At 38.8% G+C, this 26,551-nt stretch overlaps 1 protein-coding gene across 3 annotated transcripts in view; it reads left to right on the top strand.

Annotated features, from left to right (window-relative positions):
* The window catches only part of TMEM50B (transmembrane protein 50B), a 373,203-nt gene that overhangs the window by 148,095 nt on the left and 198,557 nt on the right, over positions 1 to 26,551 (top strand). For all 3 annotated transcript variants that reach the window (XM_044072947.1, XM_044072945.1, XM_044072946.1), the window contains one exon: positions 24,870 to 24,982. In XM_044072947.1, the coding sequence (XP_043928882.1) occupies positions 24,891 to 24,982 (92 nt within the window). In that variant the 5' untranslated portion in view covers positions 24,870 to 24,890. The remainder of the gene's footprint in view (positions 1 to 24,869; positions 24,983 to 26,551) is intronic.

Genomic DNA, 26,551 nt, shown 5'->3' with positions numbered 1-26,551 from the left:
CAGCAGCCCGTTCATACATATGGGTTATCCACATGTCGGATGTCCGTAACCCGGGCACTGCCTGTATTTAAGGGACGTTGCCCTCCTCCCACCTTAGTAGTCACTTTTACTTTCTAGAATTTCTGAATCTCTACCTTTCTCTTTGGCAACAGATAGTGTCAGACAAATGGGTTCTGAAGATCATTCAGCAAGATTACAGATGGCAGTGGGAGGAAGCATCTCCTTTTCAGGGAGTAATTCCTCAATCTTCTGACCAGTCTCCTCCTTTCATCCTCTGTCCTTCAACACATGCTGTCTCTGGGAGTGATAGAAATAGTTCCTCCTTCCCAGGTTGAGAAAGATTTTTATTCACAGATGTTTTTAGTGCCAGTGTAAGAAAGAAGATGCTTGTAGACCATTTCTGGATCTTTTGTTTCCTAAATCTTTAGTAATAGTGCCCAAGTTCAAAATGTTGTCACTTCCCAACCTGTTACCTTTTCTTCTTCATTTAAGTGTCCTGGTAACATCAGATTTAAAAGATGCTTATCATCATAACCCTCTTCATCCAGACTTCAGGTGGTCCTTAAGGTTTTGTGTGTCTGGATCACATTATCAGTTCTATGTTGGCTTGGACATTCCACCGCACCAAGAGTGCTTACAAAATATCTAGCTCCATTTATAGCTTATTGCTGGCTACAAGGTATTCACATTTTTCCATATTTAGACGACTTGCTTGTCTTTGCAGAGTATTTTTCAAAGTATCAGAAATCTCTCACTTTGGTGAGAGATCTCTTAGTAGCTGGGATTCCAAGAGAACATTCAAAAGTCTTTTCTGACTCCTTCACACAGGATTGTGTTTCTGGAGTGTCAGCTGGACATCTTAGTTCTGAGAGCTTTTCTTCTCCAGGAAAAATGGATTTATATCCAGATCTGTTTCTAAGGTTTTCCACTTAGGAGTTCAGTCAGTTTGAAGAAGTACCTCAGGATTTTGGGTTTCATGGTATCTATGATTGTTGTGATACCCCTGACAAGACTCCACGTAAAAAGACACTGTGGTATTCGAAGTCTCTTTGAGCCCAGCACCAACATCCTTTGTCTATTCAAATGTCAGTGCTGGTATTTGTCAGAAGAGAAATCCAGTTGGTGTAGACTGCAAATTTACCTGAACCCAGGTCGCCTCTTTTCCCTCCCTGCTCTAAAGCAGTAGGTCACTACAGAAACCTTGAACTTTGCTTGGGTAGCAGTTTCAGGAGGGATAAAAGTGCAAACTGTGTAGGACACCAAGGACAGATGCAAGAAGATAATTATAAAAAATGCCTGTCCTGATCAAGGCATTCAACTGTTTTAATCTTTTTTTTGCTCCCTTGGACCTTTTCAAGTTGATGCAGACAATACAACAGTTATGCGCTACATAAACAAGCAAGGGGGAACCAGGTCATACCCCCTTTGCAGACTAGCAATGTTAGTGTGAGATATTGCTTCACAGCACTCACAGAACAATTTCACTCTACAGGCATCCTGCATTCTGTCAGAGCAAAATTGTGTGGCAGAGAATCCAAGCAGGAAAAGGGCAGTGGTTGTACAATATTTGTGTGAGTTACTGTCCTATGGCCTTTCTTATTCCTCCATCATTAATTGGCCATTTCAGCATGTCTTCCCATGGATCTACCTCTTTTCATGCATTTTCACGTCAAAATGATTTGAAAGGGGTTTTGTATAAGGTACCTCCAAGAAAACAGGTGGCCCCCTCCTTGGGATCTTTATTTTTTGTTAGAGAAGCTAACACTTGCACCGTTTGAACCATCTGATTTGGCTGACTTGAGATTCTTAACATAGAAAACTGTTTTACTGATTGATCTGACCTCTGCAAGAAGGGTACCTGAGTTACAGGCTCTTATGGTGAGTCATCCTATCTCATTTTCCACAGAGGCATTGTTTATTTGAGAACAAATCTATTGTTTATGCCTAAAGTGGTATCCAAGTTTACTTTAAGCCAAACTATCCATCTCCTTGTGTTCTTTCCTGAACCCCAAAATGAGGGAGAAATGCACTCCATACCTTGGGTGTCCGTAGACAACTGAGGCAATGTCTTGACAGATCTAAATCTTTCAGACCTTTGGGTCAGTTGTTCATTTTTTTGTAAAGGTAAGAAGAAGGGACAATCTGTGTCAAAACTGTTTCCAAATGGCTGTCTCGGGCTATTACTTTTTGTTATACTCAACAGAACAGAACTGCTCCAGCAAGGACAAGGCCATGGCTTCATCTATGGCTTTTTGTAAAGAGTTGAATTCCAGAAGTATTGTAGAAGCCGCAACTTGTTTCTCTATGCATAGGTTCATAGGTAGGTACAAGGCTATTGGCCCTAAGACCTATATACGCCTAGCCAAATGGTACCCTGGCTTTTGCCACCCAAGAAAATGATTTTCCTGTACCCCTGTCAAGCAGAGCCACAGAAGTGATCCCCTGGGTGAATTTCCTATCTCCCATCCAATCCTCAAGATTTTTCTTGGAGTGCTAATGAGGAGCTTTATTTGATATAGATAGGTAGTTTATTCCAGAGTATGGGGAGTCTCTGGGACAGGAATCTATCCCTCCAGCATGTTCTGCTTATTGCGTTGACAAGGTTTAGGTCCCTAGAGCGTGTACCTCGGAGGGATTGGGATTTCTTTATGTAGAGCATGTCCAACAGCTCTGGGTTTGACCTAGCTTTGTATGTTAGGCAGAGATCGCCTCTTGAGTAGGCGATATGCGACAGAGTAAAGCTGGAGTTTTTTGAGACTGTCTGCATAGGGCATCTGTTTGAGGCCAGTAATCCTCTTTGTGAGGTATTTCTGTGGCCTTTCCAGTTGTTGTAGATGTCTTGTGAGGTATATACCAAAAGGGGCGTTGTACTCTATAATGGGTCTAATGAGTGATGAGTAGAGGGGAACAATGACCTCTTTTTTCTTGGATGAGAAACCTTTTGTGATGAGGTGTGCCATGTAGAAGGATTTCCTGACTACTGTGGCGATGTGATTATCAAAGGAGAGACTACTGTCCACCTGTGTCCCAAGGTCTCATATCACACTTTCGGTGTTAAGTAGACTACCGCCTATGTGGTAGTTCATGGGTACAGAGTTTTTACCAAAAGGGATGACCGTGCACTTTTTGGCATTGAGCTTGAGGTCATGGCTTTGACACCAGGCATCCGTCTCAGTGAGGCTCGTTTGTAGGATGTCCACATCATTAGGAGTTTTGATTATGGCTCCTAGTTTGCAGTCATCTGTGAACTTTGTTAGCCAAAGAACTTCTGTGTTAGCCTGTACTTCAGAGAAGTAGATACCAAACAGGAGAGGACCTAGGACTGAACCCTGTGGTACTCCACTTGTCACTGGTCTGAAGTTGGATTTAGAGTCTGCTCCTGTCACAGTATGGGTTCTGTCAGTGAGCCAATTGGCAACCCATCTTGTGACATAGGGATTTATATCTAGTTTAGTGAGTTTGTCTATAATTCCAGAGTGGGGGATGGTGTCGATAGGCTGTGTGTACCACCTTCCCTCATCTACGGCTTTGGTGACCGCTTCAAAGAGGTCTAGAAGGTTAAGGAGACTTGATCTGCCTTTTACAAACCCGAACTGGGTAGGGTCCAGAGTTTGGAGATTACCAGTGTCATTGTTTATAAGTTCCATGATGATACGCTCCATAGCCTTGCAGACCAGGCTCATCAGGCTAATGGGACGGTAGTTCCCGGGGTCCGTGGTGGCTCACCCTTTGTGGAGTGGGATAACCGTTGCTGTGCGCCAGCCGTGATTACAGGTACTTTGCATTCTTGCGGTATAGAGATAGGCCCTTTAGGGGATGAGAGAGGGGTACAGTTTGCATTGAACCTATCTGCCAGGATGTTGGCAATATCAGTTGGTTCTGTATATTTAGTGCCATTGTGCTGTAACTCAGAGCAGATCTGAGTGTTGCCATTGAGATTCTTGACATAGCTATAGAATGCTTTGTGGTTAGAATCAGTGGTGATTTTGTTTTCGTAACTAGCTTTGGAGGTTTTTATGAGGGATCTCAGCTTCTTACTGAGGCTGACCACGGAGTTCCTCCAGTCATGGGATTTTACTCTTTTTTGCAACAGTTTCTTTCTTCTGTTGTAGAGTTTGTTTATAACAAGGGACTACCAGATTGGCTTTCTTGGTTCTGTTAGGGATTGCACGATCCATGCACTCGTGTAAGTGCTTATAAAGTGCAATTGTATAGGATTCAGCAGTCATATCTCTATTATCCATCAGCATGGGTGTCGTGAAGTTTGCCACTTCTGTCTTAAGAAGCGTGAAGTTGGCTTTGGAGAAATTTTTTACGGTGGTTTCCCTAATGGGGGGTAGGATGTGGATGTCTAGAGTGATTTGTTTGTGGTCGGATCTGACCAACGAGGAATTGACCTCTGGTGTGGAACACCGGTTGCCCATGTTGGTAATGACCAGGTCTAGGATATTGCTGCCCCTGGTGGGGGTATGGATAAGTTGATCCAAGGCATTGGAATTTATGAATTCCAGAAAACGTTGGGCACAAGAGTTGTTACTTGAGTAGTTTTCCCAGTTAATGGTAGGGTAGTTGAAATTGCCCATTATTAGGGTGTTAGGTTGTACCCTAATATTTTCCAGAGTATCAAGAAATGAGGAGTGGCAATCCTGGGGCATGGTGGGTGATCTGTAGCAAGCTACAGTTTGCATTGTGGTCTTGCCCAGAGTTACTTGCACTTGGATAATCTCAGATGCATTATGCTGAGCAACTAGCCTGGAGGTGTGGATATCCTTAATGAATATGGACACGCCTCTGCGTTTAGTGCTTTGGTCCAGGTTAGGTGGCCGAAAGGTGTGGTATGAATTATAGCCTGGTAATGCAGGGATCAATGTTCTCCATTTTAAGGAGTGCCTTGAGTGAGTGCATTTTGAGGTTTAGACTTCTAGCATTAAGTAGCATTACCCTCAGATTTTGCTTGCTTGTACCTGTTACGGTGGTGAATTTGTCATTTGAATTTTGCCTAAAAAAGGCACTAGAGGGGTGGCAAGAGCCTTAGCCAGTATCCGGAATCCGAAGGGTGACAGGTGCAGGCCATCTCTGGCAAAGCATCGTGGTTTGTCGATCATGTCAGCCCAGGCAGACAGATACTGGATCCCCTTAAAATGACACCAGAAGCTTAGCCAATTGTTGAAGTCAGTCATTTTATCCTTGTACTGTGGTATCATTCTGGGTGATGGCAGGATGCTACTCAGGGCAAGGGCCATACCTGCTTGAGCTACAAGATCAGAAAGCCCCTCCACGTCTCTTTTCATGTAGTCCAGGGAGGTATGTCTCAGGTCATTCACATCAACATGGACAATGACAGAGTCATATTTGTACTTGCTGTGGAGTGACCTGAGTGCATGCGTTATGTGGCGGATCCTGGCACCTGACAGGCAGCTGACAGTAACTTTCTCCTTGTTTAGCCTGGTGAGTGGAACATCAGTGTGCCTGACTCTAGAGTCACCTATGACCAGAGTGTTGGGTACATTGTTATGCCTTATGGGCTGTGGTTGAGTGGTGCGCTGAGTTTGTGGGTTATGTGTCATTTGGGTTGTGTTGGGGGGGGTGGAGGTTGCTTGCGTTTCTGCTTTGGAGGTCTCTGTTGCTTGGGTAGATTTTTTTTGAGAGCCCCCGTGAATGTAGGTGTGTGTTTTGTGTTTCTGTGTGTGTGTTTTGGTGGTGTAGGTTTTGAGGGACTATGTGATGTGTGGTGTGGTGCCAGTGTTTACCTTCTCCTCTTGACTGTCTAGTCCAGTCTTGGGTGAAGAGAGCTTTGCTTCCAGTTTGGCTATATAAGTGCATCTCTCACAGGTTGTAGTGTTGGGTGGTAGGAGGAGAGGGTTGTCTGTGTACATGAGGCAATTGCTGCATTGCCCCAAGATGCCCTGATTCATCAGGTTCCATACAGAAAAGTCTTGGGCTCTCAGCTTACAAACATAATATATATATATATATATATTTTTTTTTTGTAAAGGGATAAGGAGGAACAGAAGCTAACTGGGTTGGCCTTCTCAAATGTTCTCCCTGGAATAGGTAGAATGAGGTAATGACAATAGACTGGGAGGAGTGTCCCAGATCAAATTTACAGTAGGGGTGGGCAACTGCAAAGCCGCCAAGTATAAAAACACGATACCAAGAGGGAGGGAGGGTGGAAAACAAAAATCAGAACAAACAAACTCAGCCAGATGCTTAACAGTTGTAGAAAATTCTACTTAATACCTCACACACAGTGAGTAAAATAAGTGCTATAAATAACTCCGAAATAAGCAAAAAACAGGATACTTAATGTTATATATCACAGATTAGTTAGCTCAGAGCACTTCCTCTGACTTCCTCCAATTAGCTCAGTGTGAAATGGCAGAAACAATCACAAGTTAACTTCTTAAGTAACAAAATTGAAACTTGAAGCAACTTTAAAAAAATCTTGAAAGAACCAATGAGGTGCTTACTCCAAGGCGTAGTTCAGGCAACCTCAGTCAGCCAATGACCACTAACAGTTCACCCTCACTGAAATGCTATACTGGCTTTGGCTAAGCTATGATGGCCTGGGACATTTGCTCAGACATACAGCCTCTACTAACAAACAACTAGGCCCAAAACACAAGCCTGAATATGGACAATGCTACACTACCAACACTACTTAGGTAGAAAAAACTGCAGAAATGTTTAAACAGATAAAGAATCAAGGAGACTCTAGATAATGCTTTTAAATGCAAACAAGTTATATGATACATTCCTAGCAGGAAATTAGAACAAACAAACCCAACCAGATACTTAACAATTGTAGTAAATTCTACTTAATAACTCACACGCAGTGAGTAAAATAAAAGTGCTATAAATAACTCAGAAAGAAGCAAAAAAAAGATACTTAATGTTATATATCACAGATTAGTTGACTCAAAGCCCTTCCTCCGACTAGCTCAGTGTGAAATGGCATATGTAAACATATGTTTACAAGACATTAAAAGCTTGATTATTTCTCTCTGTCTAGATCAGGCTTTGCTAGGATCATTCTCCAGGGGTTCCTGGATTCTTCCACCTCCCAAATGTAGTAAGCTGGGATAATTTACCTGTATAGGTAAGGCTATAAAGCAGCAGTGATCAGTATGATGAACATAATACAACCATGTAAGTAAACTTACCATAACAATATCACTGCTGTAGTAGCTGCTGCTTCCTTCTACCCTCTTTGTTTTTTGGTGTGTTGTTTATGCCAGGGTGCGGCACTTTTTTTTTTGTTGTTCCTAGAATTATCCTCTCAGGGCTCAGCCTATCACTGTATCGGTACAAAAGCTCTGAAGGGTTTTGCACCTAAACCTACCTTTTTTTCATCAGCACACTTTGGGTTGACTAATTGCTTGGGTGTGTAGAAGGCGCTCTGAAGCTTTGGAAGTTGTCTGACTGTTATGTCCTTGGCAGGATTGTACCCATATAGCTAAATCTACTGCAGCAGTGATCATTTGAACATTTACTGTTATGGTAATTTAGTTACACAATTGTACTTTCTGCATGTGTCCTAGGGATCCATACATTATATCTAAATGAACTTATTGGTAAAGAAATGCGTCTACCATCCGGCCTACTTCTCTTTGTACTGTGAGTGTGTGTGATATATATATATATATATATATATATATATATATATATATATATATATTTATTATATATCTAGGACTTTTGATCAAAAGATCAAAAGCCCGAATCCATTACCACAGAACCCACTTTAATGAAAGCGCTTTCATAGAAAAAGTGCTTTCGTTAAAGTATGTTAAAAAACCCCCACAAAATCTACTTGAATGCAGGGGGGCAAGCCCCCCTGCACCACCCGATAGTCCCCCACATCCCCCTACTTTAATATTCTTACTCCGAGGTCGCACTACAGTGTGGAAAAGGGAATTTTCCCTTACTGCACTGTAATACAACCGGAACAACACGAAAAGCTTGCTTTGGTGAAAGCACTTTCGCGCAAGTATGCTCACCAAATTGGGATTCGGTGAAAGATGCAGTTGAGCATCTGTACGGATCCTGTATATATATATATGTATGTATATATATATATATATATATATATATATATATATATATATATATATATATATGTCTTTAGACAGGTAATCTCTCAGGTCTGTATTACATTGTTGAATGCCTAGAATGTCAGCGCATACAATTTTGAATCCAAAACATCAAAGTCCAACAAACTTCAAAAACGTATTTCCTCACACCCTATGCTAATTATATGTACCAGCTCAGAGACTGCACTACAGCTGGGGAAGGACAAAACCCCGGTCTCCACTGTACACCAATTTCAGACAAATGCCTACCATCACATTTTGATGTTTTGGTGCACTAGATTTGATGTGCATGTCAATGTTTTGAGTGTTTGACAATGTAACATAGACCCATTCTTTCCCTTTGAGGTTTCCATACATGAGAATGCATTTCTTTCATATCCTTATCCAGTATTTTGAGCTGTAGTCAGACTTAAACCATACTTCAGCTAAAGAATTTTTTTCATGGTGGTTGGTGTGGTCTAGCTGCATTAACTTTCAGCTCTTGCCCAGTAGTGGTTTTAGTACTGTGTCTGGAGATGGAAACTATTAGTTTGTGGTTGTTTGATTCCATTTTGTAATTGTATTTAATATCAGAAATTTTGTGGGGAACTGATGCAATTTATTCATATAGTTTATGCAAGCAAAAAAAAAAAAAAAAAATCCGTCATCATTTTCAACAAAATACTAGCTTTATGTTTGGAGAGTCATGTGGGTGTTGATTGATATATATAGATACAAACAAATTCAAGATCAGAACTCAGTGCTTAAGAGCGTGAACGTCAACCAAATAACTAAATAAGCACTGTAGAGATGCAGGAGAACAGTAAGTCCATAAAAGTTAGTATTGGTTAAGTTTTATGTGTTTATTACCTCTATTACCTTTATCATTTTCATTATTAATACTAGTAATTTTATTCTTGCATCATTTTATCCTTTCTGGATCATAGGATGATACATAGCGAATTTAGTCTGCTCATTATGGTATTATATATTTTTGGCAATAGTTACTTTCTTAACTTGTTTTTAATTTCTTTTACACATTGTTTTTACTTTCCCATTTTCTATACTTTTTATGCAAATACAAAGTATTATGACAATAGTGTTTTTAGCAACTTTTTATAAGGATTTGTACATACTTGAACTCTGTTAGAAAAGGTTTTTAATTAGTGTAATTGAGTAACTGTTTTTAATAATTGCTTTACTAGGTATCCTTTATAAGTAGGAGATTATGAGATTTGTAATAGGATTGAGGAAGTCCCAGTCTCTAGGGATGAAAAACGCGGTGATTCAGTTAATACACTTCTGCTTTATTTTATTTTCTAATAAAGTTGTTAATTCAATTGTGGAAGTTTTTTAGACTTACTGGCGTTCTCCTGCACCTCTACAATGCTTATTTAGTTGTTGATGTATATAGATATATATTTCAGTTAGATTAATAACTGAAACCATAATTTAATTTTGTCTTTGTGCATGGTCTAGAAATGATTAGAAAGAGGAAGATTTTTTGGCACTTAAAAGTTAATAATGCTGTCAGTTTCTTACATGACACACATGTCCTTCACAGTTAGATCCTTTTAATAAAAAGTGGATATCTTGTATCTCTGCAGCTGGTAATTCTTCAAACAGTTTGGGTGTTGCATTTTTTACTCAACATGAGCTTTCTTTCCCAAATGATGGTAGGCAGAAAAGATTTGGACAACAGATTTGTCAGTGTAGAATGCATAAACCCTTTGTTATTTCACTCCATTGTTTTGATCTGCATATATGTAACTTATTTAAATAGGTTTAGTTTCTTCAGATTTTTTAAACCATTGGCCATGTTTATTTAATAACTGACAGACAAAAAGGAGTGGGTAGGACCTAAGCCATGGTTGTTCTTGTGACAAGCATTGAGCTTCGTCCATGCACAATGAACACAATACTTCCATTGCATCTTGACTTTACTAATGCTTTCTGTCTCTCTGAGCCGTATCAGGCATTGTTTCTTCAACGACAGTACTTTAACATTATTTTCAGTTTCGCCTAGATCTTGGTAAGGAATAGAATTTTTTCCTTGTCGCTCAGTCCTTTTGAAGGTTTGGGCTTAAGTACCATTCCGGGCTCTGTGTATTCTCTGACCATTCATTAAGTCATGTATATGTCATCTTAGTTATCAGAACTCTTTTGACATTGAATTGGTGATTAAACCCTCATTTACTTAAAGATCAGATATTGTGGATTGTATTATAGGTTCATAGGTAGGTACTAGGCTACCTGCCCGAAGGCATTTATAAGCCTTGGCAGAATGTGTTGGCTTTTACCGCCCCCTTAGATTAGTTCCCTGTCAAGAGAAACTTAGCAGCACTAGACCGTAATAATGGAAAGTAGCAAAAAAGTAACCTTTTTCCGGTAAAACACACTTTAAAATACCTTCCCAATCCAAAAAGTAAAATAAGCAGTTTCTTCACACTTTTAAGCAACTTTTAAACTGGCGAGTAAAAAAAAGGATGCTTCCATGTAAAAGTACACAAAAGTCATAAGGCAGTCAATAAAAAACACTTTTGCCTAGTTCTAAATTATTTTCTTTAACACAAAAGTAAATTTAAAGAATAAAAAAGTAGATTTAGAAGGTTTTCCCCCGAGGGAAACTTATCTGCCCAGTAGTGGAAAGTACAGTTGTGTACACTTACCATAAATGTAGATGTTTGAGTGTATTCACCACACCTAGGCAATCTGCTGGCAGGCCGCCCCCAGCAGGCCTGGCCAACAAGGTCCCGGGCCCTGCGATGGCCGCCGTCCCCCCCCTCCACGACACATTACATTGTCACTTCAGACGAACTTTGGTGTGATGTCTGTAATGATATTGCATTTGATGTTGGATGTGTTACCTAGGCATCTTTATCTCCAAAACTAAATATTTGGAAAAAATGTAATAAGGAAAAGACATTTCTGTTAGAAAAGCAAATACCTTCACTGCACAAAAAGCTCTTAATAGATTTTTAACATAAATTTAAAGCTTAAATAATATTTCAAGTAATTAAATTTCAATAAACAATAATAAATTATTTGCACATCTTTAAGAAATACTGCTTTCTTTTTACAGTGCCTAATATTTATTCCATTTCTTTTTCTTATATTGATAAGAATGATATCACAAATGTTTTGATAATTTCACAGAAAATACCATCTGTGAAGATAAAATATATTTTGACGATTTGTCTGTTCATGTAGTAGAACATGTAATTTAACATGTTTAGCAGTTAACACTTTGGATTCAGATGGATTTGCCAACATTTTGTTAAAAAATCAAACTTCTGCTGGCTGCTATATTATCATATGGTGTGTCTGATTGAGATTTAAGTAAGTTTTAAGTTTTTGTCCTGAAACCCAGGTCATATATTTTATTAATAAATAATTTACCATTTTAACTTTGATATCAGAATATATGCTTCCATATTAGGTAAAAGATTCCAGACACTGAGCAAGTTATCTGTAAATTTCGTTTGAGATTAACAGTAACTTCATGCTGGAAATAATCATGTATCAGAGTACTAACACATCTAATGATCATGCTGCTTTTACTATCAGTGTTAGTAAAGCTTTTTGATTATGCTCAAGTTCTGTGTTCTTAGAAAACTATGCATTTCCAGCTAAATCGTTACAGGCTCTGAAAGTCTTGTATAACTCTTGTATCTACATGTCTGTCGTCTATTAATGGCCAACTTTTTGATCCTATTAATTTTTTAAATAAAAAACATCTTAAATTCACTTATGACATTGGCAATCATACGTTTATATAAATGAAAACAAACCATATTAACATATTTTAGTTGCAAACATTATACATCACTTCTGTATCCAGTCATTGTCAAATATTATATACCTCATTCAAGTCCCGCCTGCTCATCCCTTCTCCAAAATGTTGTTCTGCGTGTATTGTTCCTACAATTCCCATTTTTTTAATGTAATTTGCTCCTACCCTTTTCTAAGGATCCACTTTCCAGTTGTTTTATCTCTGTTACTATACTCACCACTTCTAGTACAGTTGGTTAAGACTTTGATTTCTATTTTCTAGTAATTTTTTTTTGGCATCCACTATAATTAAACTCCACAAGGCCTTACTATGTTTAAGCAATTCTAATTCTGTATCATAGTTTTCAAAAAAAAAAAAATTCCTTAATTATACCAATATGTTCACCCAGTATTTCTGATAGAGTAGTCTAGTCTGCAGGGCATTTGCCAACTCATTACACTCCCTAAAACATTTTCTCAATTACTTCTTTCTTCCCCGTCCCACCTCCAGCATTTGCTAACTACTCGAGGAAAAATTCTTTGAGTCTACTTGGGTTATAAAATACCTATGGTAAACACTTCCAAGCAAAGATCCTAAATCTTCTAGACTTTGTTGCATATTTGGGAGACATAGGTTCATAGGTTGGTACTAGGCTATCGGTCCTAGGGCCTATACAAGCGTAGCCATAACAATTCCCTGGCTATTTCTTCCCACACTATTTACTTCCCCATTGATTATTCGTGAATTGCTTACCAAATCTCTCTTCCCAATCCTTTCTAACCTCCTTTAATTGGTTCTTATATTTATCATGCAATGTTTTATATGCTGTAAATCCCTTTTTTAACAGCAGCTTTTGTTCCAGATTCTACTAGAAACTCTACCAGTGTTCGTCTTTTGCTTAGGATCTCCGTATTTTTTTTTCTCTTTGCCTGTATTCTGATATCAAGCCCCGATAGCAAAGGCAATCTCTAGCATGCAGTCCAAATAAATTTTTGGCCTTTTCCCATTCTTTTTCCTTTCCCTCTCTAATTATTTGTTCCCAATACCTTGGTTCCTTTGTCAGTTTTCTTCAGTAATTTTCAGCACTCTCTTGCCTGTTGTCTGTTTCCCTAATTGCAGTCACCCCTATCAGCAGAATCTCCTTTCTGCATTCCCATGTTGGCTTAGTTCTTAGAATACTTTCTGCTACTTTGTGAATATAATATTCTGTATGGTTACTGTTACTCTCTGTAAGGATCTGTATCCAGAATCCAAGTCTCTCATTGTTTCTTGAGCTTCCCCCTGTTTCTTAATCATCCCTTTCTACTTTGAGTTATAGCTTTCTGATTGTGCTGTGTATAGGAGCCTTAATTGTGTATCTCTGAAATATCCCTTCAAATCAGGTAATTCCAAACCACCTTATTCTAATGGAAGAGTCAGCTTATCCCACTTGACTCTTGACATCTTCCCTTCCCAGATAAAATCTTTCAGTTCTTTATTAACTGCTATCCAAAATTTTTCCTGTGGTTGATTAAAAATATACCTGACCTGTGTATAAAACTACAGGGACTTAAAACATTTTGGCTGCTTGTATCTTGCTATCCATATCCTTAAAACAGAGCTTCCAGTTTCTCTTCCCACATATCCTTAGCTGCCACAGCATAAGCTTTTTTAATCCACACTCCTAAGTACTTCATTTTATAATGTCCCCATAAATATGGGTAAAGTTGAACCACTTCATGTATGGGTACATAGTTTACAGCCGTTGCCTTTGTTTTATCTTCATTAATTTTGTATCCCAAAAAGACTTGAAACTGCCTCAAAATGTTCCATAACACTGAAATATCCTTTTCTGGTTGTATCAAGTATAAAATAATGTCATCTGCAAATAAAGCTAGCTTTTCTTGACTACCACTCTACAGGCCACCCTCACAAACTCAGGAAACTCATGATGAGGGAAAGGCAGTCCATACAGAGGTGACCTTTGCCTAAAACCATACCAATTATATCCTTGAATTACTGAATACCTTATTTTCTTTGCCAGTGGTTCTAAATTTGATGCAAATAACAAAGGGGAAAGAGGACACCCATGTCTGGTTCCTCTGCTCAAACAGAACTTGGAGAGAAGCCCACCCACTTTAGTTTTCTCTTCTGATTCCTCATGTATCCTCCTTATCAAACTTGTAATTTTATCAGGGAATGCAAATACTTCCATCACCCTGCTCATAAACTGCCAGCTTACCATATAAAATGCTTTCTTTGCATCAAGACCCACCAACAACAGTGGAATTTTTTACACTCCGCTTTCCCCTGGATCATCATTGTTCTATTAATGTTGTCAAATGTTTGCCTCCCCTCTACCTAATCACATTTTCTATCAATTTTGGTATCACCTTTGCCATTCTTTTAGCCATTATAGACATAAACACTTTATAATCATGACTTAGAATAGAAATGGACCTATATGAAGCTGGATCTGGGTATTTACCTTCTTTAGGCATTACAGTCACCACTGCTTTCTTCCAGGATGTTGGTACTTCTCCTTCTTTTAAAATACTGTTAAACAAAACATTCCAGATCTTTATCAGTTTTTCCCTCCTGTCTTCCAAACTTCCACAGGAAATACCATCTATTCCTGGAGACTTTCCTGTAGATTGTTTATACATCACCATTTTTATTTCATCTCCTATTCTCTTCTGTTAGTAATTAAACCTCATCTATTGCTAACCTTAGGATATTTAATTCTTTCATAAACATTTCCATTTGTACCTTTTCTTGATTTCCATATTTCTCTGCTTTATACAGATTTTCATAAAATTACAGAAGTATTTGTAGTACCTCTGCAGGCTCTCTGGTTATCTTCCTTGTTATAGGCTCCCTAAGCTTGGTGACAACCCTTTCTATTTATCAAAAACAGTCTTTCTAAACTTTTGCGTATTATTTAGATAACCCCTTATTTTCTGTTTAGCATTCTGCAGTTAGTTGCTCCTCTTCTTATTCTTTCAGATTCCCCATACTCTGCAATACTTTCTTTTGTCAGTCCTGATAAATAAGTTTTGTTACTTAAACATATCTCCATTGGCGGCTGGTGACTTCAAATCAAAGGGGGGCTTCAGGAGAGAGCTGAGTGGGTGGTGGTCAATGGGAATGGGTGTAGCCAACTAGAAAGGGGAGGAGCTATGCTCAAAACCACAAAAACTGTAACTTTAATTAAATACGCTATCCTGGGTGCCAGACCATCATTATGAGAGTCCAATCAAGACAAAATGAAGTGTAGAAAAAAAAATATCTCAATGCATTGGCTGCATGACAGCTTACATAATCTCTAGATGGAAACAAAAAGGTTGTGAGGCATGAAAAAATAAATTACTTTTTAAATACATTACTGGAATGCCAGTCAAAGTCAAGTATTAGAAAAACAAGCAGCACTCAACTCAAACCACTTCTCCTTGCACTGCACTTCTAATTATAATTTATATTCAGCTTTATTAAAGTACCAGGTAACATGCTGAAAGTAGCAATCTCTGTGATACCCCCACTTGTAAAAATGTTTCTTATCCAAAAATGACCTGCTGCCTGACAACTATCTACTTGTTTCATGGGGAAAACATGATCAAAGTAAAAAATGAAAATCAAACAAGAAACAAGCTCAACATACATTGCTTAAAGGATTACTGCACAGGTTATGGGCCACACACGATAGATTGGCATTCTGTTTAGTTTGCAGGTAAAGCCTGCAAAGATGACTGCAAGTCTCCAACAAATGTAATGAGCTTCTTAAAATAATGTAATCCTGTCCTTTATTACAAATAATGTCATATGCATTTCAGTACCCAAGGCTTATGTTATCTAGTTATGTAAGTATCCTCTGCATGGCAACAACAAAAGGCTTTCAATGTTGGCAATTCTTTAACAGTATGCTTATTAAAGCTTACTTGCATCTTACAATCTCAGACAAGCTTACCTGATGGTCATTGAAGCACTGCTACTTAAACACAGAGCAACAGGCAATTTCTGAATAATAATAAGCATAAATCAACAGTATAAAAATATGACAGAAACCAGAACATTCTGAAAAGTCAAGGACAGATGAAAAGCCACTGTAGTACTTGTCTCTACTTTGGATGGGGGTGATACTCTGCACATTTACTCTGCATAACTGCCCCTTGCCTTGCTTGGACACATCCAGAGTCACTACACGGGATTGTGGGGTGCAACAAGTATGTCACAATTTGAAATGTCTCTGGCTGACTGTGATGGCCCTGACACATTTGTCATACCTCTTAACCTCAGAGGAAGAAATCTGGACAAAGCCATACATAGAAATGGGACAAAGGCCCAAAAATAAGGACAGTTTGTAAATATTGCTCTTATAAACTTAGAAAGGTAATAGAATAGTAGGTCTTGCATTAGTATGAATTTTCTGAAGGGTATGAAATCTGAAACTGAAATGTCTGTCATTATTTTCTAACTTCAGTCTTTAATGGTTTGCCACTAATTTGCCAAAAAAAAAAACAATTTTATGAAAAAACGGACCAAAAATGTGATGCATAAATATAAAATAGCCACACAATACAGCTGGAAACCTGTCAAAGAAGGGACACTTTTTTTTAATATTAGTACTGCTAACTGGAGCAACTGACAAAATAAAAGAATCTACATGCATTTCTGAAATAAAAGTAATCTATAACTCTGATTATTACAGTTATTTGTTAATTGCAAACTCTCCACTTTTTCTTCCAAAATTGCCATTTTGCAGAGGGATTATTAGGGGAAGAGCAACATTTTGAGCCAAAATCTGGGACAGTTGAGAGGTTTGGATATGCCTAATTCTATAAAGCAATGTATTTGCACGTACCTGTCAACCTGTTAATGCAGGAAATCTGGACAAGGCCAAATATATTGGGGGAACATATAAACAGTACTAAAAAATGCTCTTGTATAAACTGAGACAGTTGATAAAATAACAGATCTTGCTTTAGCATGTATTTTTCTGAAGGTTATAAAGTCTGAAACTCAATGTCTGTCATTATTTAGTGACTTAATTCCTAAATGATTTGCCAGAAAACCACAAATGTTATGAGGAACAAACAAAAAATAAGAAGCAAAAATCTATTCATTCTGCAAAAATCTGGACAGTTGAGAGGTATAGTTCAGTCGTGGCTGTCTTTGAGTTTGCCACCCTTCCCACCTCACAAAATCATGGTTGAATGGAGCCTCCCTCCTGCAGCCATTCCGGTGAACCATTACTTGGCTATTTCACCCCATTTACCATAAACATTAATGTGCATGCTGCTTTACTTCTGCGATGATTTGGACTTCATTGGAAAGTTTTATTTTGCATTTTACAGCGCAAACACTAATAGATATCTTCTAAACAAAGCAATGGAGTCTCACAATGAAAACAGACTTAGCATTAAAACTTATCTGCCTTTGAAACTCACATTCATTGAAACGGCATTGAAACCCACATTTAAAGAAAATACATTTTGCCATTGGCAGACAAAGATTATCTTTGGGTTTGGGCTGTTTTCAAATCACAGGCCCCTTGCACATGAAACATACACATGCCCTTTCATACACCTTCCTGATTGTATTAAATTATATTCCTTGTACAATACAATACAGTTTTAGAAGGCATTTTAAATTTATTGTTTTAAACATTTTTCCAGTAAACGATGAAACAAAATGCATGCACCAATAATGACAAAACTGCCCAATTCAGAACATTTACATCGTAAAGGTCTACTCAAACTTCTGCAGTCCACCAGTATCAGTAAATATGCACAATCTCTGAAGAAGTAAAAGTCATCTAAATAATTCCACATTAAAGAGATCTGTAACTAATGAAGAAGTTGCTGCTAGCAAACAACTTTGTATTTCATTGTTTCATCTACAAGTAAAGTGCTTGTTGTCATTGAGGAATAAATTGCCTATGTTACACTAAAAAAATATAAGCTAGTAATATTGCAATAAGGAATGGATGGCAAACTGATAAAAGGTTCATAGTTACTAGGTATCTTCGCCAAAAAGGAGTGCAGCCTCCACCCCTTTGCAACACAGTACAGTATCAGCAATGTATCTATCTACTGTGAGAATAGAACCCACATCCTTCTGCATCAAAAGCAAGTACACTACTTGTTGTGCTATTACCAATGCAAGCAGACTCAGCATAAGCAGCACTAAAGTTTTGCTCCCCTGCAGCTCTCAGCTCCTTGTAAAATATACTCACTCAGCTGTATCTCTGAACTTTGTAGCACAAAAAATCTGGAAAAAGCCAACATTTATTGGGGGGGGGGAACAAAAGTCCATAAACCAGGGATACATTTTAATCATTGCTTGTATAATGTTGGAAAGTTGCTAGAATAAAATGCTGTGTTAACACTGTACATTTCACTGCCAAGGCTTGAACCCATGACCCTGTGCAAAACAGTCAGAGCAACATACCACTATGCCATATCAGCTGTTTTGTGAAAGAGAGGAAGACTGAAACTTAAATGGCTACCATTTAGTGAATTCAGTTTTCACCATAGCTGTCAACCTCTTAGCCCAAAACACGTGAACAAAGCCAATAATGGGGGGAATACATCCTCCAAACATATTCAGTTCTCACCATAGCTTTCACCCTCTTAGCAAAAAACACCTGGACAAAGCCAGTAATGGGGGAATACAGCCCCCAAACATATTCATTGAATTCAGTTCTTACCACAGCTCTCAACCTTAGCACAAAAAAACCTGGACAAAGTCAATAATGGGGGAATACACTCCCAAAAATAGGGACACATTTCAAATATCCATCTTATAAACTTAGAAAATTGCTAGAATAAAAGGTTTTGTGTTACCATGTACTTTATGAAGAATATGAAGTCTGAAATTCAAATGCGTGTAATTTTTATTTAACATTTGGTAACCAGGAAAGTCTGACTTGGAACAAAAGCCAATTTTCAGCAGAGGACCAGGGAGAAACACTCCAGACACATGTCTTTTGTAAGATGGGAGGACACCAGAGCACCCAGAGGAAACCCACACAAACACAGGGAGGACATGCAGACTCCACACAGAAGGCACCCCAGCCAAGAATCAAACCAGAGAACCTGTAGCTGTCATGCAACAATACTAAAACTGCACCACTATACTACTGACTTTGTAAGGACACAAAACTACAGAAACCACAGATTTTATGAAGAACAAAACAAGTATGAGGGAAAAATCTGCAAATTTTTTACAAATGGTGGTGGGTAGGGAATGCAGGCTCTTGCCACCTGGGCCCAAGGTACAGGGTTTAAGCCTGTTCTCTACCCACCACCATATAGCTGTTGGGACAAACACGCGCACACACACACACACACACACACACACACACACACACACACACACACACAGTTTGTATTCCTTACCTCAAAGTCCATAAAAAGTTGTAGCATCCATCCATAGCCCGCGACAAAGCATCCAAGCATGTCCTTCCATCTAGCCTGCGACGATGACAGCAAGTCCTTTTCACAAGAGCAGAGCAAGCTGGGTGCTACCCAGCCTGCGGATGTTGTAGTCCGATCCCCCTTCAAGTCTTTTCTCCCCGGGCCTCCGCTGAAAACAGGCTCTGTGGAACCTAGTCGGACTTTCCCGGTCAACAAAAAAATGTTAAATGTTAATGTTAAAGTCTATGCAGTTGTAACTGCATAGACTTCTGGGATAGTGCTTCTGCATGCTCTCTGTCTAATCCAGACTGCTGGTGAGACAGTCTGGATTTTGTGCGCATGCTCCAGACTGGTTCGCCAGCAGTCCGGAAATGCAGCGAGTGCGCATACACGATGTTCTGCAACTTGCATTTTTCTTTTCTTTTTTATTTTATTTTCTTCTTTGTTTACAGCTGGGGGTGCAGTCCTGCAGTCCAATAGCACGAGCCGCCCCTGCTTCTCTCATTTCCACCCTATTTTTAAACTCCACTGTAATTTTGCCCACTCACTAGCTATACTTTCAGAAAAAATCTGTCTTCCCTAATATCTCTTGAATAATTTCTACTACCCATTCCTTAAACTCCTCTCTTTTTTAACAGATCGGTAGGAAAGTGTCAGTGTATCATTTTTATTTCATTACCCTGTATTTATATTTTAGTTATTATTAGCGCATGATCTGAAATAGTTATTGGATGCTTGTCAAAACTTTTAATTAAATGCACATGCTCCTGTGATATGTAAGTCATGTTCTAGCTTAGCTCATTTTTTTCCCTTGGGGAATAATATGTAAATTCACTCTGAACTCGTACTACTGAATTCACATCTTCCATAACAAATTTGTTCATAAATGTTTTCAAAAATGTACCTTCTTTTGTTTTATTTCCTTCTGGGGCCCCCAGAAAAATCCTCACTGCTTCAAATCAAATTCCAGTCCCCACCTATAAGTAATATTTCTGTGGAAAGCTGATTTCTCCTAGAATTTTCATAAACTCTATTATAGCAGTTTACAGTGAAATACAAATACGTACCACTGTAATCCTCCTCCCTTGCCAGTAGTCCCTTAGTACTAAATAAATCCACCATTATTATGCATTTTTTCCTCTTCTATCACTATTGGAGGTCCTGTTGCAATTAATATAAGTATTCTCCTTTTCGAGCCTGTTAAAATATTAACTAGTGCAAGCAAAGGTCCCCTCTATCTCTTATCTTTTTTTTTCCTCTCTTCAACCACTTTTTCCCAAAATTCTTAGTAATCCTAGTTGGTAAGTCATGTATTAGTTTCACCTGCTTTCTGGATAACATCATAGTGTTTTCTACAATCCATTTCTTTGATCTTCGTTTGCTCAAATCTGTCAACAAACTAATCTTGAAGTTTCTTTAGCAAAGCAGTTTTCCTATGGTTAGTCTCAATAGTTTTTCAGACTCCAAAAAAAAGTGGACTTAAATTACTAAATTGTATACTTTATTATCATGGCTTGCACTATATTATAATGTGTCATTAATCACTCTCAAAGAAAAAAGGGTAGTGTTAGACTACTAAATCTTTTATAATGACATTTCAAGAATGGGCAAGTTATTTTTGATTTCTGACCATGTTAGCTTTCAAAGTGATAAAACTCTATTGTGGATAATAACAATTAGACTATTAATGCTTGAAACAGGAATGTCCTACAAGTGCATTCCTTTACTGTGGACATTTTTTTTTGCTTTATTTCTTAAAACTTCCTCCTTTTTTGAAATTTTTCATTTTAGATAAAACTGTAGCTAAGAATCCTGGTCTGTTTAACAGGTTGTTAATAATGAACCTCTCATTGGTAATGCTAACGTAGAACTAAAAAGACACCTCTAAATATTACAACCTTTCCAATGATCTGAGACCTTTGCTTCTGTCAGCTGGTAGAAAGTGGTTCTTTAATTCCAAATCCAACCTTTAGAGTTCACTGGACCCTTAATCAAAACTCTCTTGTGTCTTCCATACAAGTATTTCTTTCTTCATCAGTCTTTTTTCTTGCTGTATGTAGTAGTTCTCATTCCCGTATTTATTTCTCTGCCATCTTACATATGGTGGGTTGTTCCCCATTTTGTCCAGGATTTTTGTTGCAGTACTTTACGTTGTATCTTTTTTTTCCTGACTTCTGCCTGCCAGTCTCCTGTTATGCAAATACTCTACAAACCAGTAACTGTACTCCTTATTTTTTTCTCCCAATCTTCTTGCTGTGACCCATTAGACCACTCTACCTTTTTTGATCTCCTTCGTCGTAATCCATCTCTTTTTCCTTTTATCATATACTCCTGTATTCTCCCCAGTGTGTTTACTTTTTAGTACAGTTGTACATATAGGACTTTCTTCTGTTATTTTACTTAGTCTTCCTTGGTTGACTTTTTCCTCTCATCAGAAAAAATGTTATGGCTCTGTCCTGAAGTAAATAAAGCAGATTCCTGTACATTCATTTGTCAGTGTTTATGAGGATTTTCTAGAAAATCCTGAATGTTAAAAAGCAGAAACACTCAGCACACACAAAATAAAATACAGAAAAAATTCTACAAAAACTGAAAATTGCCATGTCAAACACAAACATGACAATAATGTATAGAAATGCTTAAAGCAAATATTGGGGGTATTTTAGTTCCTATGACTGAAATAATGTATGCTATGTTCATGTAATGTTTAAAGAAGGAACATATTACTAATAGCATCTCACCTGCAAATGCAAAAGCTTGTACCATAGCGTACCACACTGCAGCCAGCAGCACGCAATGGCAGAAAGATGGCAGTGATAAACATCAGTAGGAACTGTGTACCTCAGGTAAGCTGTAGACTGCCTGAAACACAGTATCATCTCAAAAATGAAAGCCAGACTTCAGAACAGGTAGCTGTTTATAATATTGTAAGGAAATCTAGAGTGGCCCATATTTACTGTTTTTTTATTCTCTAACACAACATTGGAGACTGCAGAGTTGTAACCATGTAAAACAGTGCTGCAATGCTAGATCTTCACCAAAGCCAAAATGCGTCATAAGGAGAAACTGATAAAATATCATCCCAAATGAAGGAAGGAGCAAGTTTAACAGTAAGTGCACCGATAAATATATAGTATCTAATACTCTAATGGATAAAGCACCAGACGTTGCCTAAACAAGCACTACTACAAAGAATGAAAAGACAAAATAAACTAAAACTTCCAAGACAAACTACAGGGATTCAGCATACCAGTACCAAAATCAAAATTACTCCTACATCATGGATAATTTCTAATAAGTAAAATAACTCATGATGAGTTGGCGATTTCTGTTTAGCTGTTTTACATTTATTTTGGACTCACCATCACATTCTTTAATAACTGGCTGTAAAAGCAGTCTACATTATGCCAAACAACCCCTACATATAAGTTTGAGCTGAACTTTATCGTGTTGACCATTAGCTAGACTTTGATCCAGATCTTAAAACAGTGTGTTCCAAGTTGGAGCGTAGTCACAGTTCTATATCATGTAATTAAAACCTCATATGGCTGCCTAGTTTCTGCTTTTCTTTTAAAAAGGTGCACACAAATTTTTCAACAAAGGTGGTTTGTAATTAATTGTTTTGTTTTTGGCATGGCTGGTGTTGCGCTGGGACTGTGGGTAGGTGAGCCGATGAGGGGCCAGGCCAGGGTGGCACAAAATGTGCATGTTGCTTCATATGCCAAATTATCTTATTTATACCTCTGTGCAAACAAAACTTAGAATACTAATTAAAAAAAAAAAGTCTCTCTATAATATTTTGTCTTCTGAATTCTGGACCATAAAGGAACTTTTCATCAACATTCTGTCTAACTGTGCATAATAAAAGTATATAATTATGGAGAGTTCTTTGGCATAGAGGAATAAAGCTGTGATTGTACCACAAGTAACCTGAGTTTGACTAGTTGCTCAGATGCCTGTAGGAGCTGGCCGGGAGGATGGGAGTGAATGGCTGCTACTGAATCATCCATCCTGGGGAGAGGGAGATAGCTGTACTTAGCACATAGCTGTAACATTAGTTATAGCACTAGCACTAACCTAAAGGAGTTCTGAGTTCAGCTTGTGCTACCATAGTGCCATCACAGTAAGTGCAGATGGGAACTAGCATGTGTAGGCATGCTTTCCCTCAGGAGATAGCAACTGCATGCTTGGAAGTGTTGCTATGAGCAGAACTTCTTGGAGAGGAGAGAGAGTAACCCCCCACCCCTGTCTAGCAAAATGGTCTACTCAGTACCATTTGACTCTTACAAGTGAATATAGAGTTGAGGGTGGTTCTTGGTGGGAATGAATGTACTGTAGGGCTCTCGCCTAGCTCAGGAATTCTTCTATTCTATGTAGGGCTCTTGCCTAGCTCAGGAATTCTTCTATTCTTCCATAATGAGGATCAAATGTCTAAGGTCATAGAGGGGAGCAAAAAAGTCAAAAGACAAATTAGATGCTTGTCTTCTTACTGGAAAAAAAAAACACTCTTCAGTGCATCACATCAAAGCATATTAAAATGAACCTGTCAGGAGTCACAGATTCCAGGCCATACTATATTTTCTAAAATGGCCAGTATGGGAGTCATACAAATTGAACAAATAAATTATCCGTAGTAATAAAGAGAAATTCCATGCATGTCGTACAGCATGTCTAGCATGCAAGACATTAGTATAAAAGTACAGTACATACACATACATAAAATGTACAGCAACCCCCCCAAACACACACACACACACACACACACACACACACACACACACACACACACACACACACACACACACACACACGTACACTCAGATACATACAAACACTACAGTATCTTCAGCAAAAATGCTAGTGCTTCTGCAAGTATTTCTTAACAAGTAACACCTACAGATTTTCATTTTGGTAGCAGGAACATTAAAAGCACATTGTCTTCAATTAGTATGCAGTCAACAAATTCCCCTTCAAGGAACTAAGTATTGTCCAAGTCTTTTCTCAGTTAAATTCAGCATTTCTACATTAAGTGTCTCAACACACTCACTGTTGATGAAACACAGTGGTTCTCTTTGTGATCCATTTGTGTCAAGTTGTGTAGCTGTTTATGTAAATGTGAGTTTGTAAGTGTTGCCTTACTACTTGGTAATTACTGGTGTCATTTGAGCAATTAGAGTAGGGAAGTGAAGAAGTTTGGTGCTTAAGATTAAAACCTGTGGCTGTTTATCATGCTGTGTTATAGTGCAGTGGTTAAAGCAGTGATAGGAATGTGACAGCCAATTAAGTGTTGTATGTATGAACTCTTGTTTAATTGAGTGAAGATTTCTGAAAAACACTTTAAGTGAACCAGACTTTATACCCTTTACCCATCCGACTATGGTTTGCTTACCTCCAGTAGTACGCCATGATCATGAATTTGGTTCTGGAAGTGAATTTCAGAGCACTTAGCATAAATGGAGTTCATAAATATTGTCATTGGTGAGTAAATGGAGTTCATAAATATTGTCATTGGTGAGTAAAAATGAGTCAACAGTGACTATGGTTATGATACATTTATAAACTTAATTTAAATTGCCTCTCTAGTACCAATAAGGCTATGATATTTCATTTTTGCTTTCTGTTTTTTGAAAGTTTTTTACAGGTTGGTGGATAATGATTGATGCTGCTGTGACTTATCCTGAGAATGATAAGCTGAACCATGCTTTCCATACTTGTGGGGTGTTTTCAACAATTGCATTCTTCATGTAAGTTGATTTAGTACATATTTTTACTTTCAATGATTTGAAGAAGTAGGGAAAGAACACATATGCTCCATAAAAAAGTATTCATTTAGCATTACAAAAAATAATTTTACTTGCAGTAGGGTTTGTCTCCTGGTGCAGCAGTGTAGATAGCAGACTTGGTGCTTCAGGACACTCTCCCTGGCTGTCAGAGGTGCAGACAACACAGGTTAGGGTATTGTAGGACTTGAATGCATTACTGTGATTGTCATTATACGTTTATTGAAATAAAATCTGCAGCCTTACAGTCCTGAGTGTTATACTATCTGAAGTAGTTAACTTCATTTTATCTTCAACCTGTGGGTATTTGGATCCGAGCCGGCAACTTTTCAAGCATCTGCTCTGAGCTCCAAGCTCCTCCCCCTTACCCATAACCCATCACCATCTCCTACCTTCCCCCAGATCTCATTTGCCGCTTCGTGCATCACCATCGTGATCTCTGTAGCTCCAAGTGTTGGGTGTCAGTAAGTGACTTTGGTCAAACTTTTTTGCTCTTTATAGTGAGTGTGTCATCATTTAGCTCCCTTTACCTCCCCCTTTTCACTGTTCATCAGTTTTATACAAAATACAAAAAAGTTTATAGTAAAGTAGTATAGTAAGGCCTTCCCTACCCCTTAGGTGTGTGTGTTAGAGTGTTGGTTTTAAGTAGGTTGGCTGTGTGTGTTAGTAGTATGGCTGATCAGCCAAATCCTACCTTTAAAAAATGCACAGTGTGTGGACATAAGCTTTCACCGGCCGCTGGCTGCATTCTGTGTGTTATTAGCCTGGGTGTTCCCCATCTTTCCGTTCAGTGCAGCGTGTGCGCCAGGTTTAACTCCAGGGCCTTAAAAGAATGGAAGGCCAAACTGGTTGCAAAGGGCCTTCTACCCGTTTCCTCCTTGGATGCATCGCCTCAGCTTTGGCTCCTCCAGCAGTTGTTCAACCCCCCTCAGGCTGGGACTCACCCTCCCACTAGACCTTTTGAAGGGGAGGCTAAAGGAAAGGGCAAGAGGAATAAGGACAGAGATAAGAGAGGGGATAGGCCCTGCAAGTGGTCTCCAGACCGGGAGCCATTTCCTAGCCCACCTTCTAAAGTGTCGAGACCTACATCTCCTCTGCTCCACTCCCAAGGTTCTCCCCGGAGCCGACAGAGCCCTTGGATCCGAGGCCTTCATCTAGGTCGTCGCAACAACCAGCCAGATCCGAGTCGGTCACCTCCTCTCGCTCGACTCTGAGTCTGTTGGAGTTGGCTATGGACAGGATGATGAGGAGATTTATTTAGACCCAAATCCAAATGGGAGTCTTGCCAAGCTCCTGTCTCTCTGGAGGGGGACCTCCATGCCCGTCTTTCATCCAATTTCTTCTTCCCCGATCCGGCCTGCGGTTTCAGGGTTTATGGATCCGAGGATCCTTTTAGCTGGGTGTTCGGCGCTGACAGTTCCTCCAGCCTCGACGCCGGCGATTACCTTGAGTAGTTCGGATCAGACCAGTTCGGATCTGAGCAACTCTCAGGCCCGAGGACGGGGAGTCGGATCCGAGGGGATGGAGGTGTCT

The sequence above is a fragment of the Protopterus annectens genome, chromosome 5.part1, assembly GCF_019279795.1.
Source record: "Protopterus annectens isolate FY-2018-M chromosome 5.part1, PAN1.0, whole genome shotgun sequence".
NCBI classification, from domain to species: domain Eukaryota; kingdom Metazoa; phylum Chordata; order Ceratodontiformes; family Protopteridae; genus Protopterus; species Protopterus annectens.
Note: the sequence above shows the minus strand (reverse complement) of the source record. Positions and strands in the feature narration are given on the sequence as shown.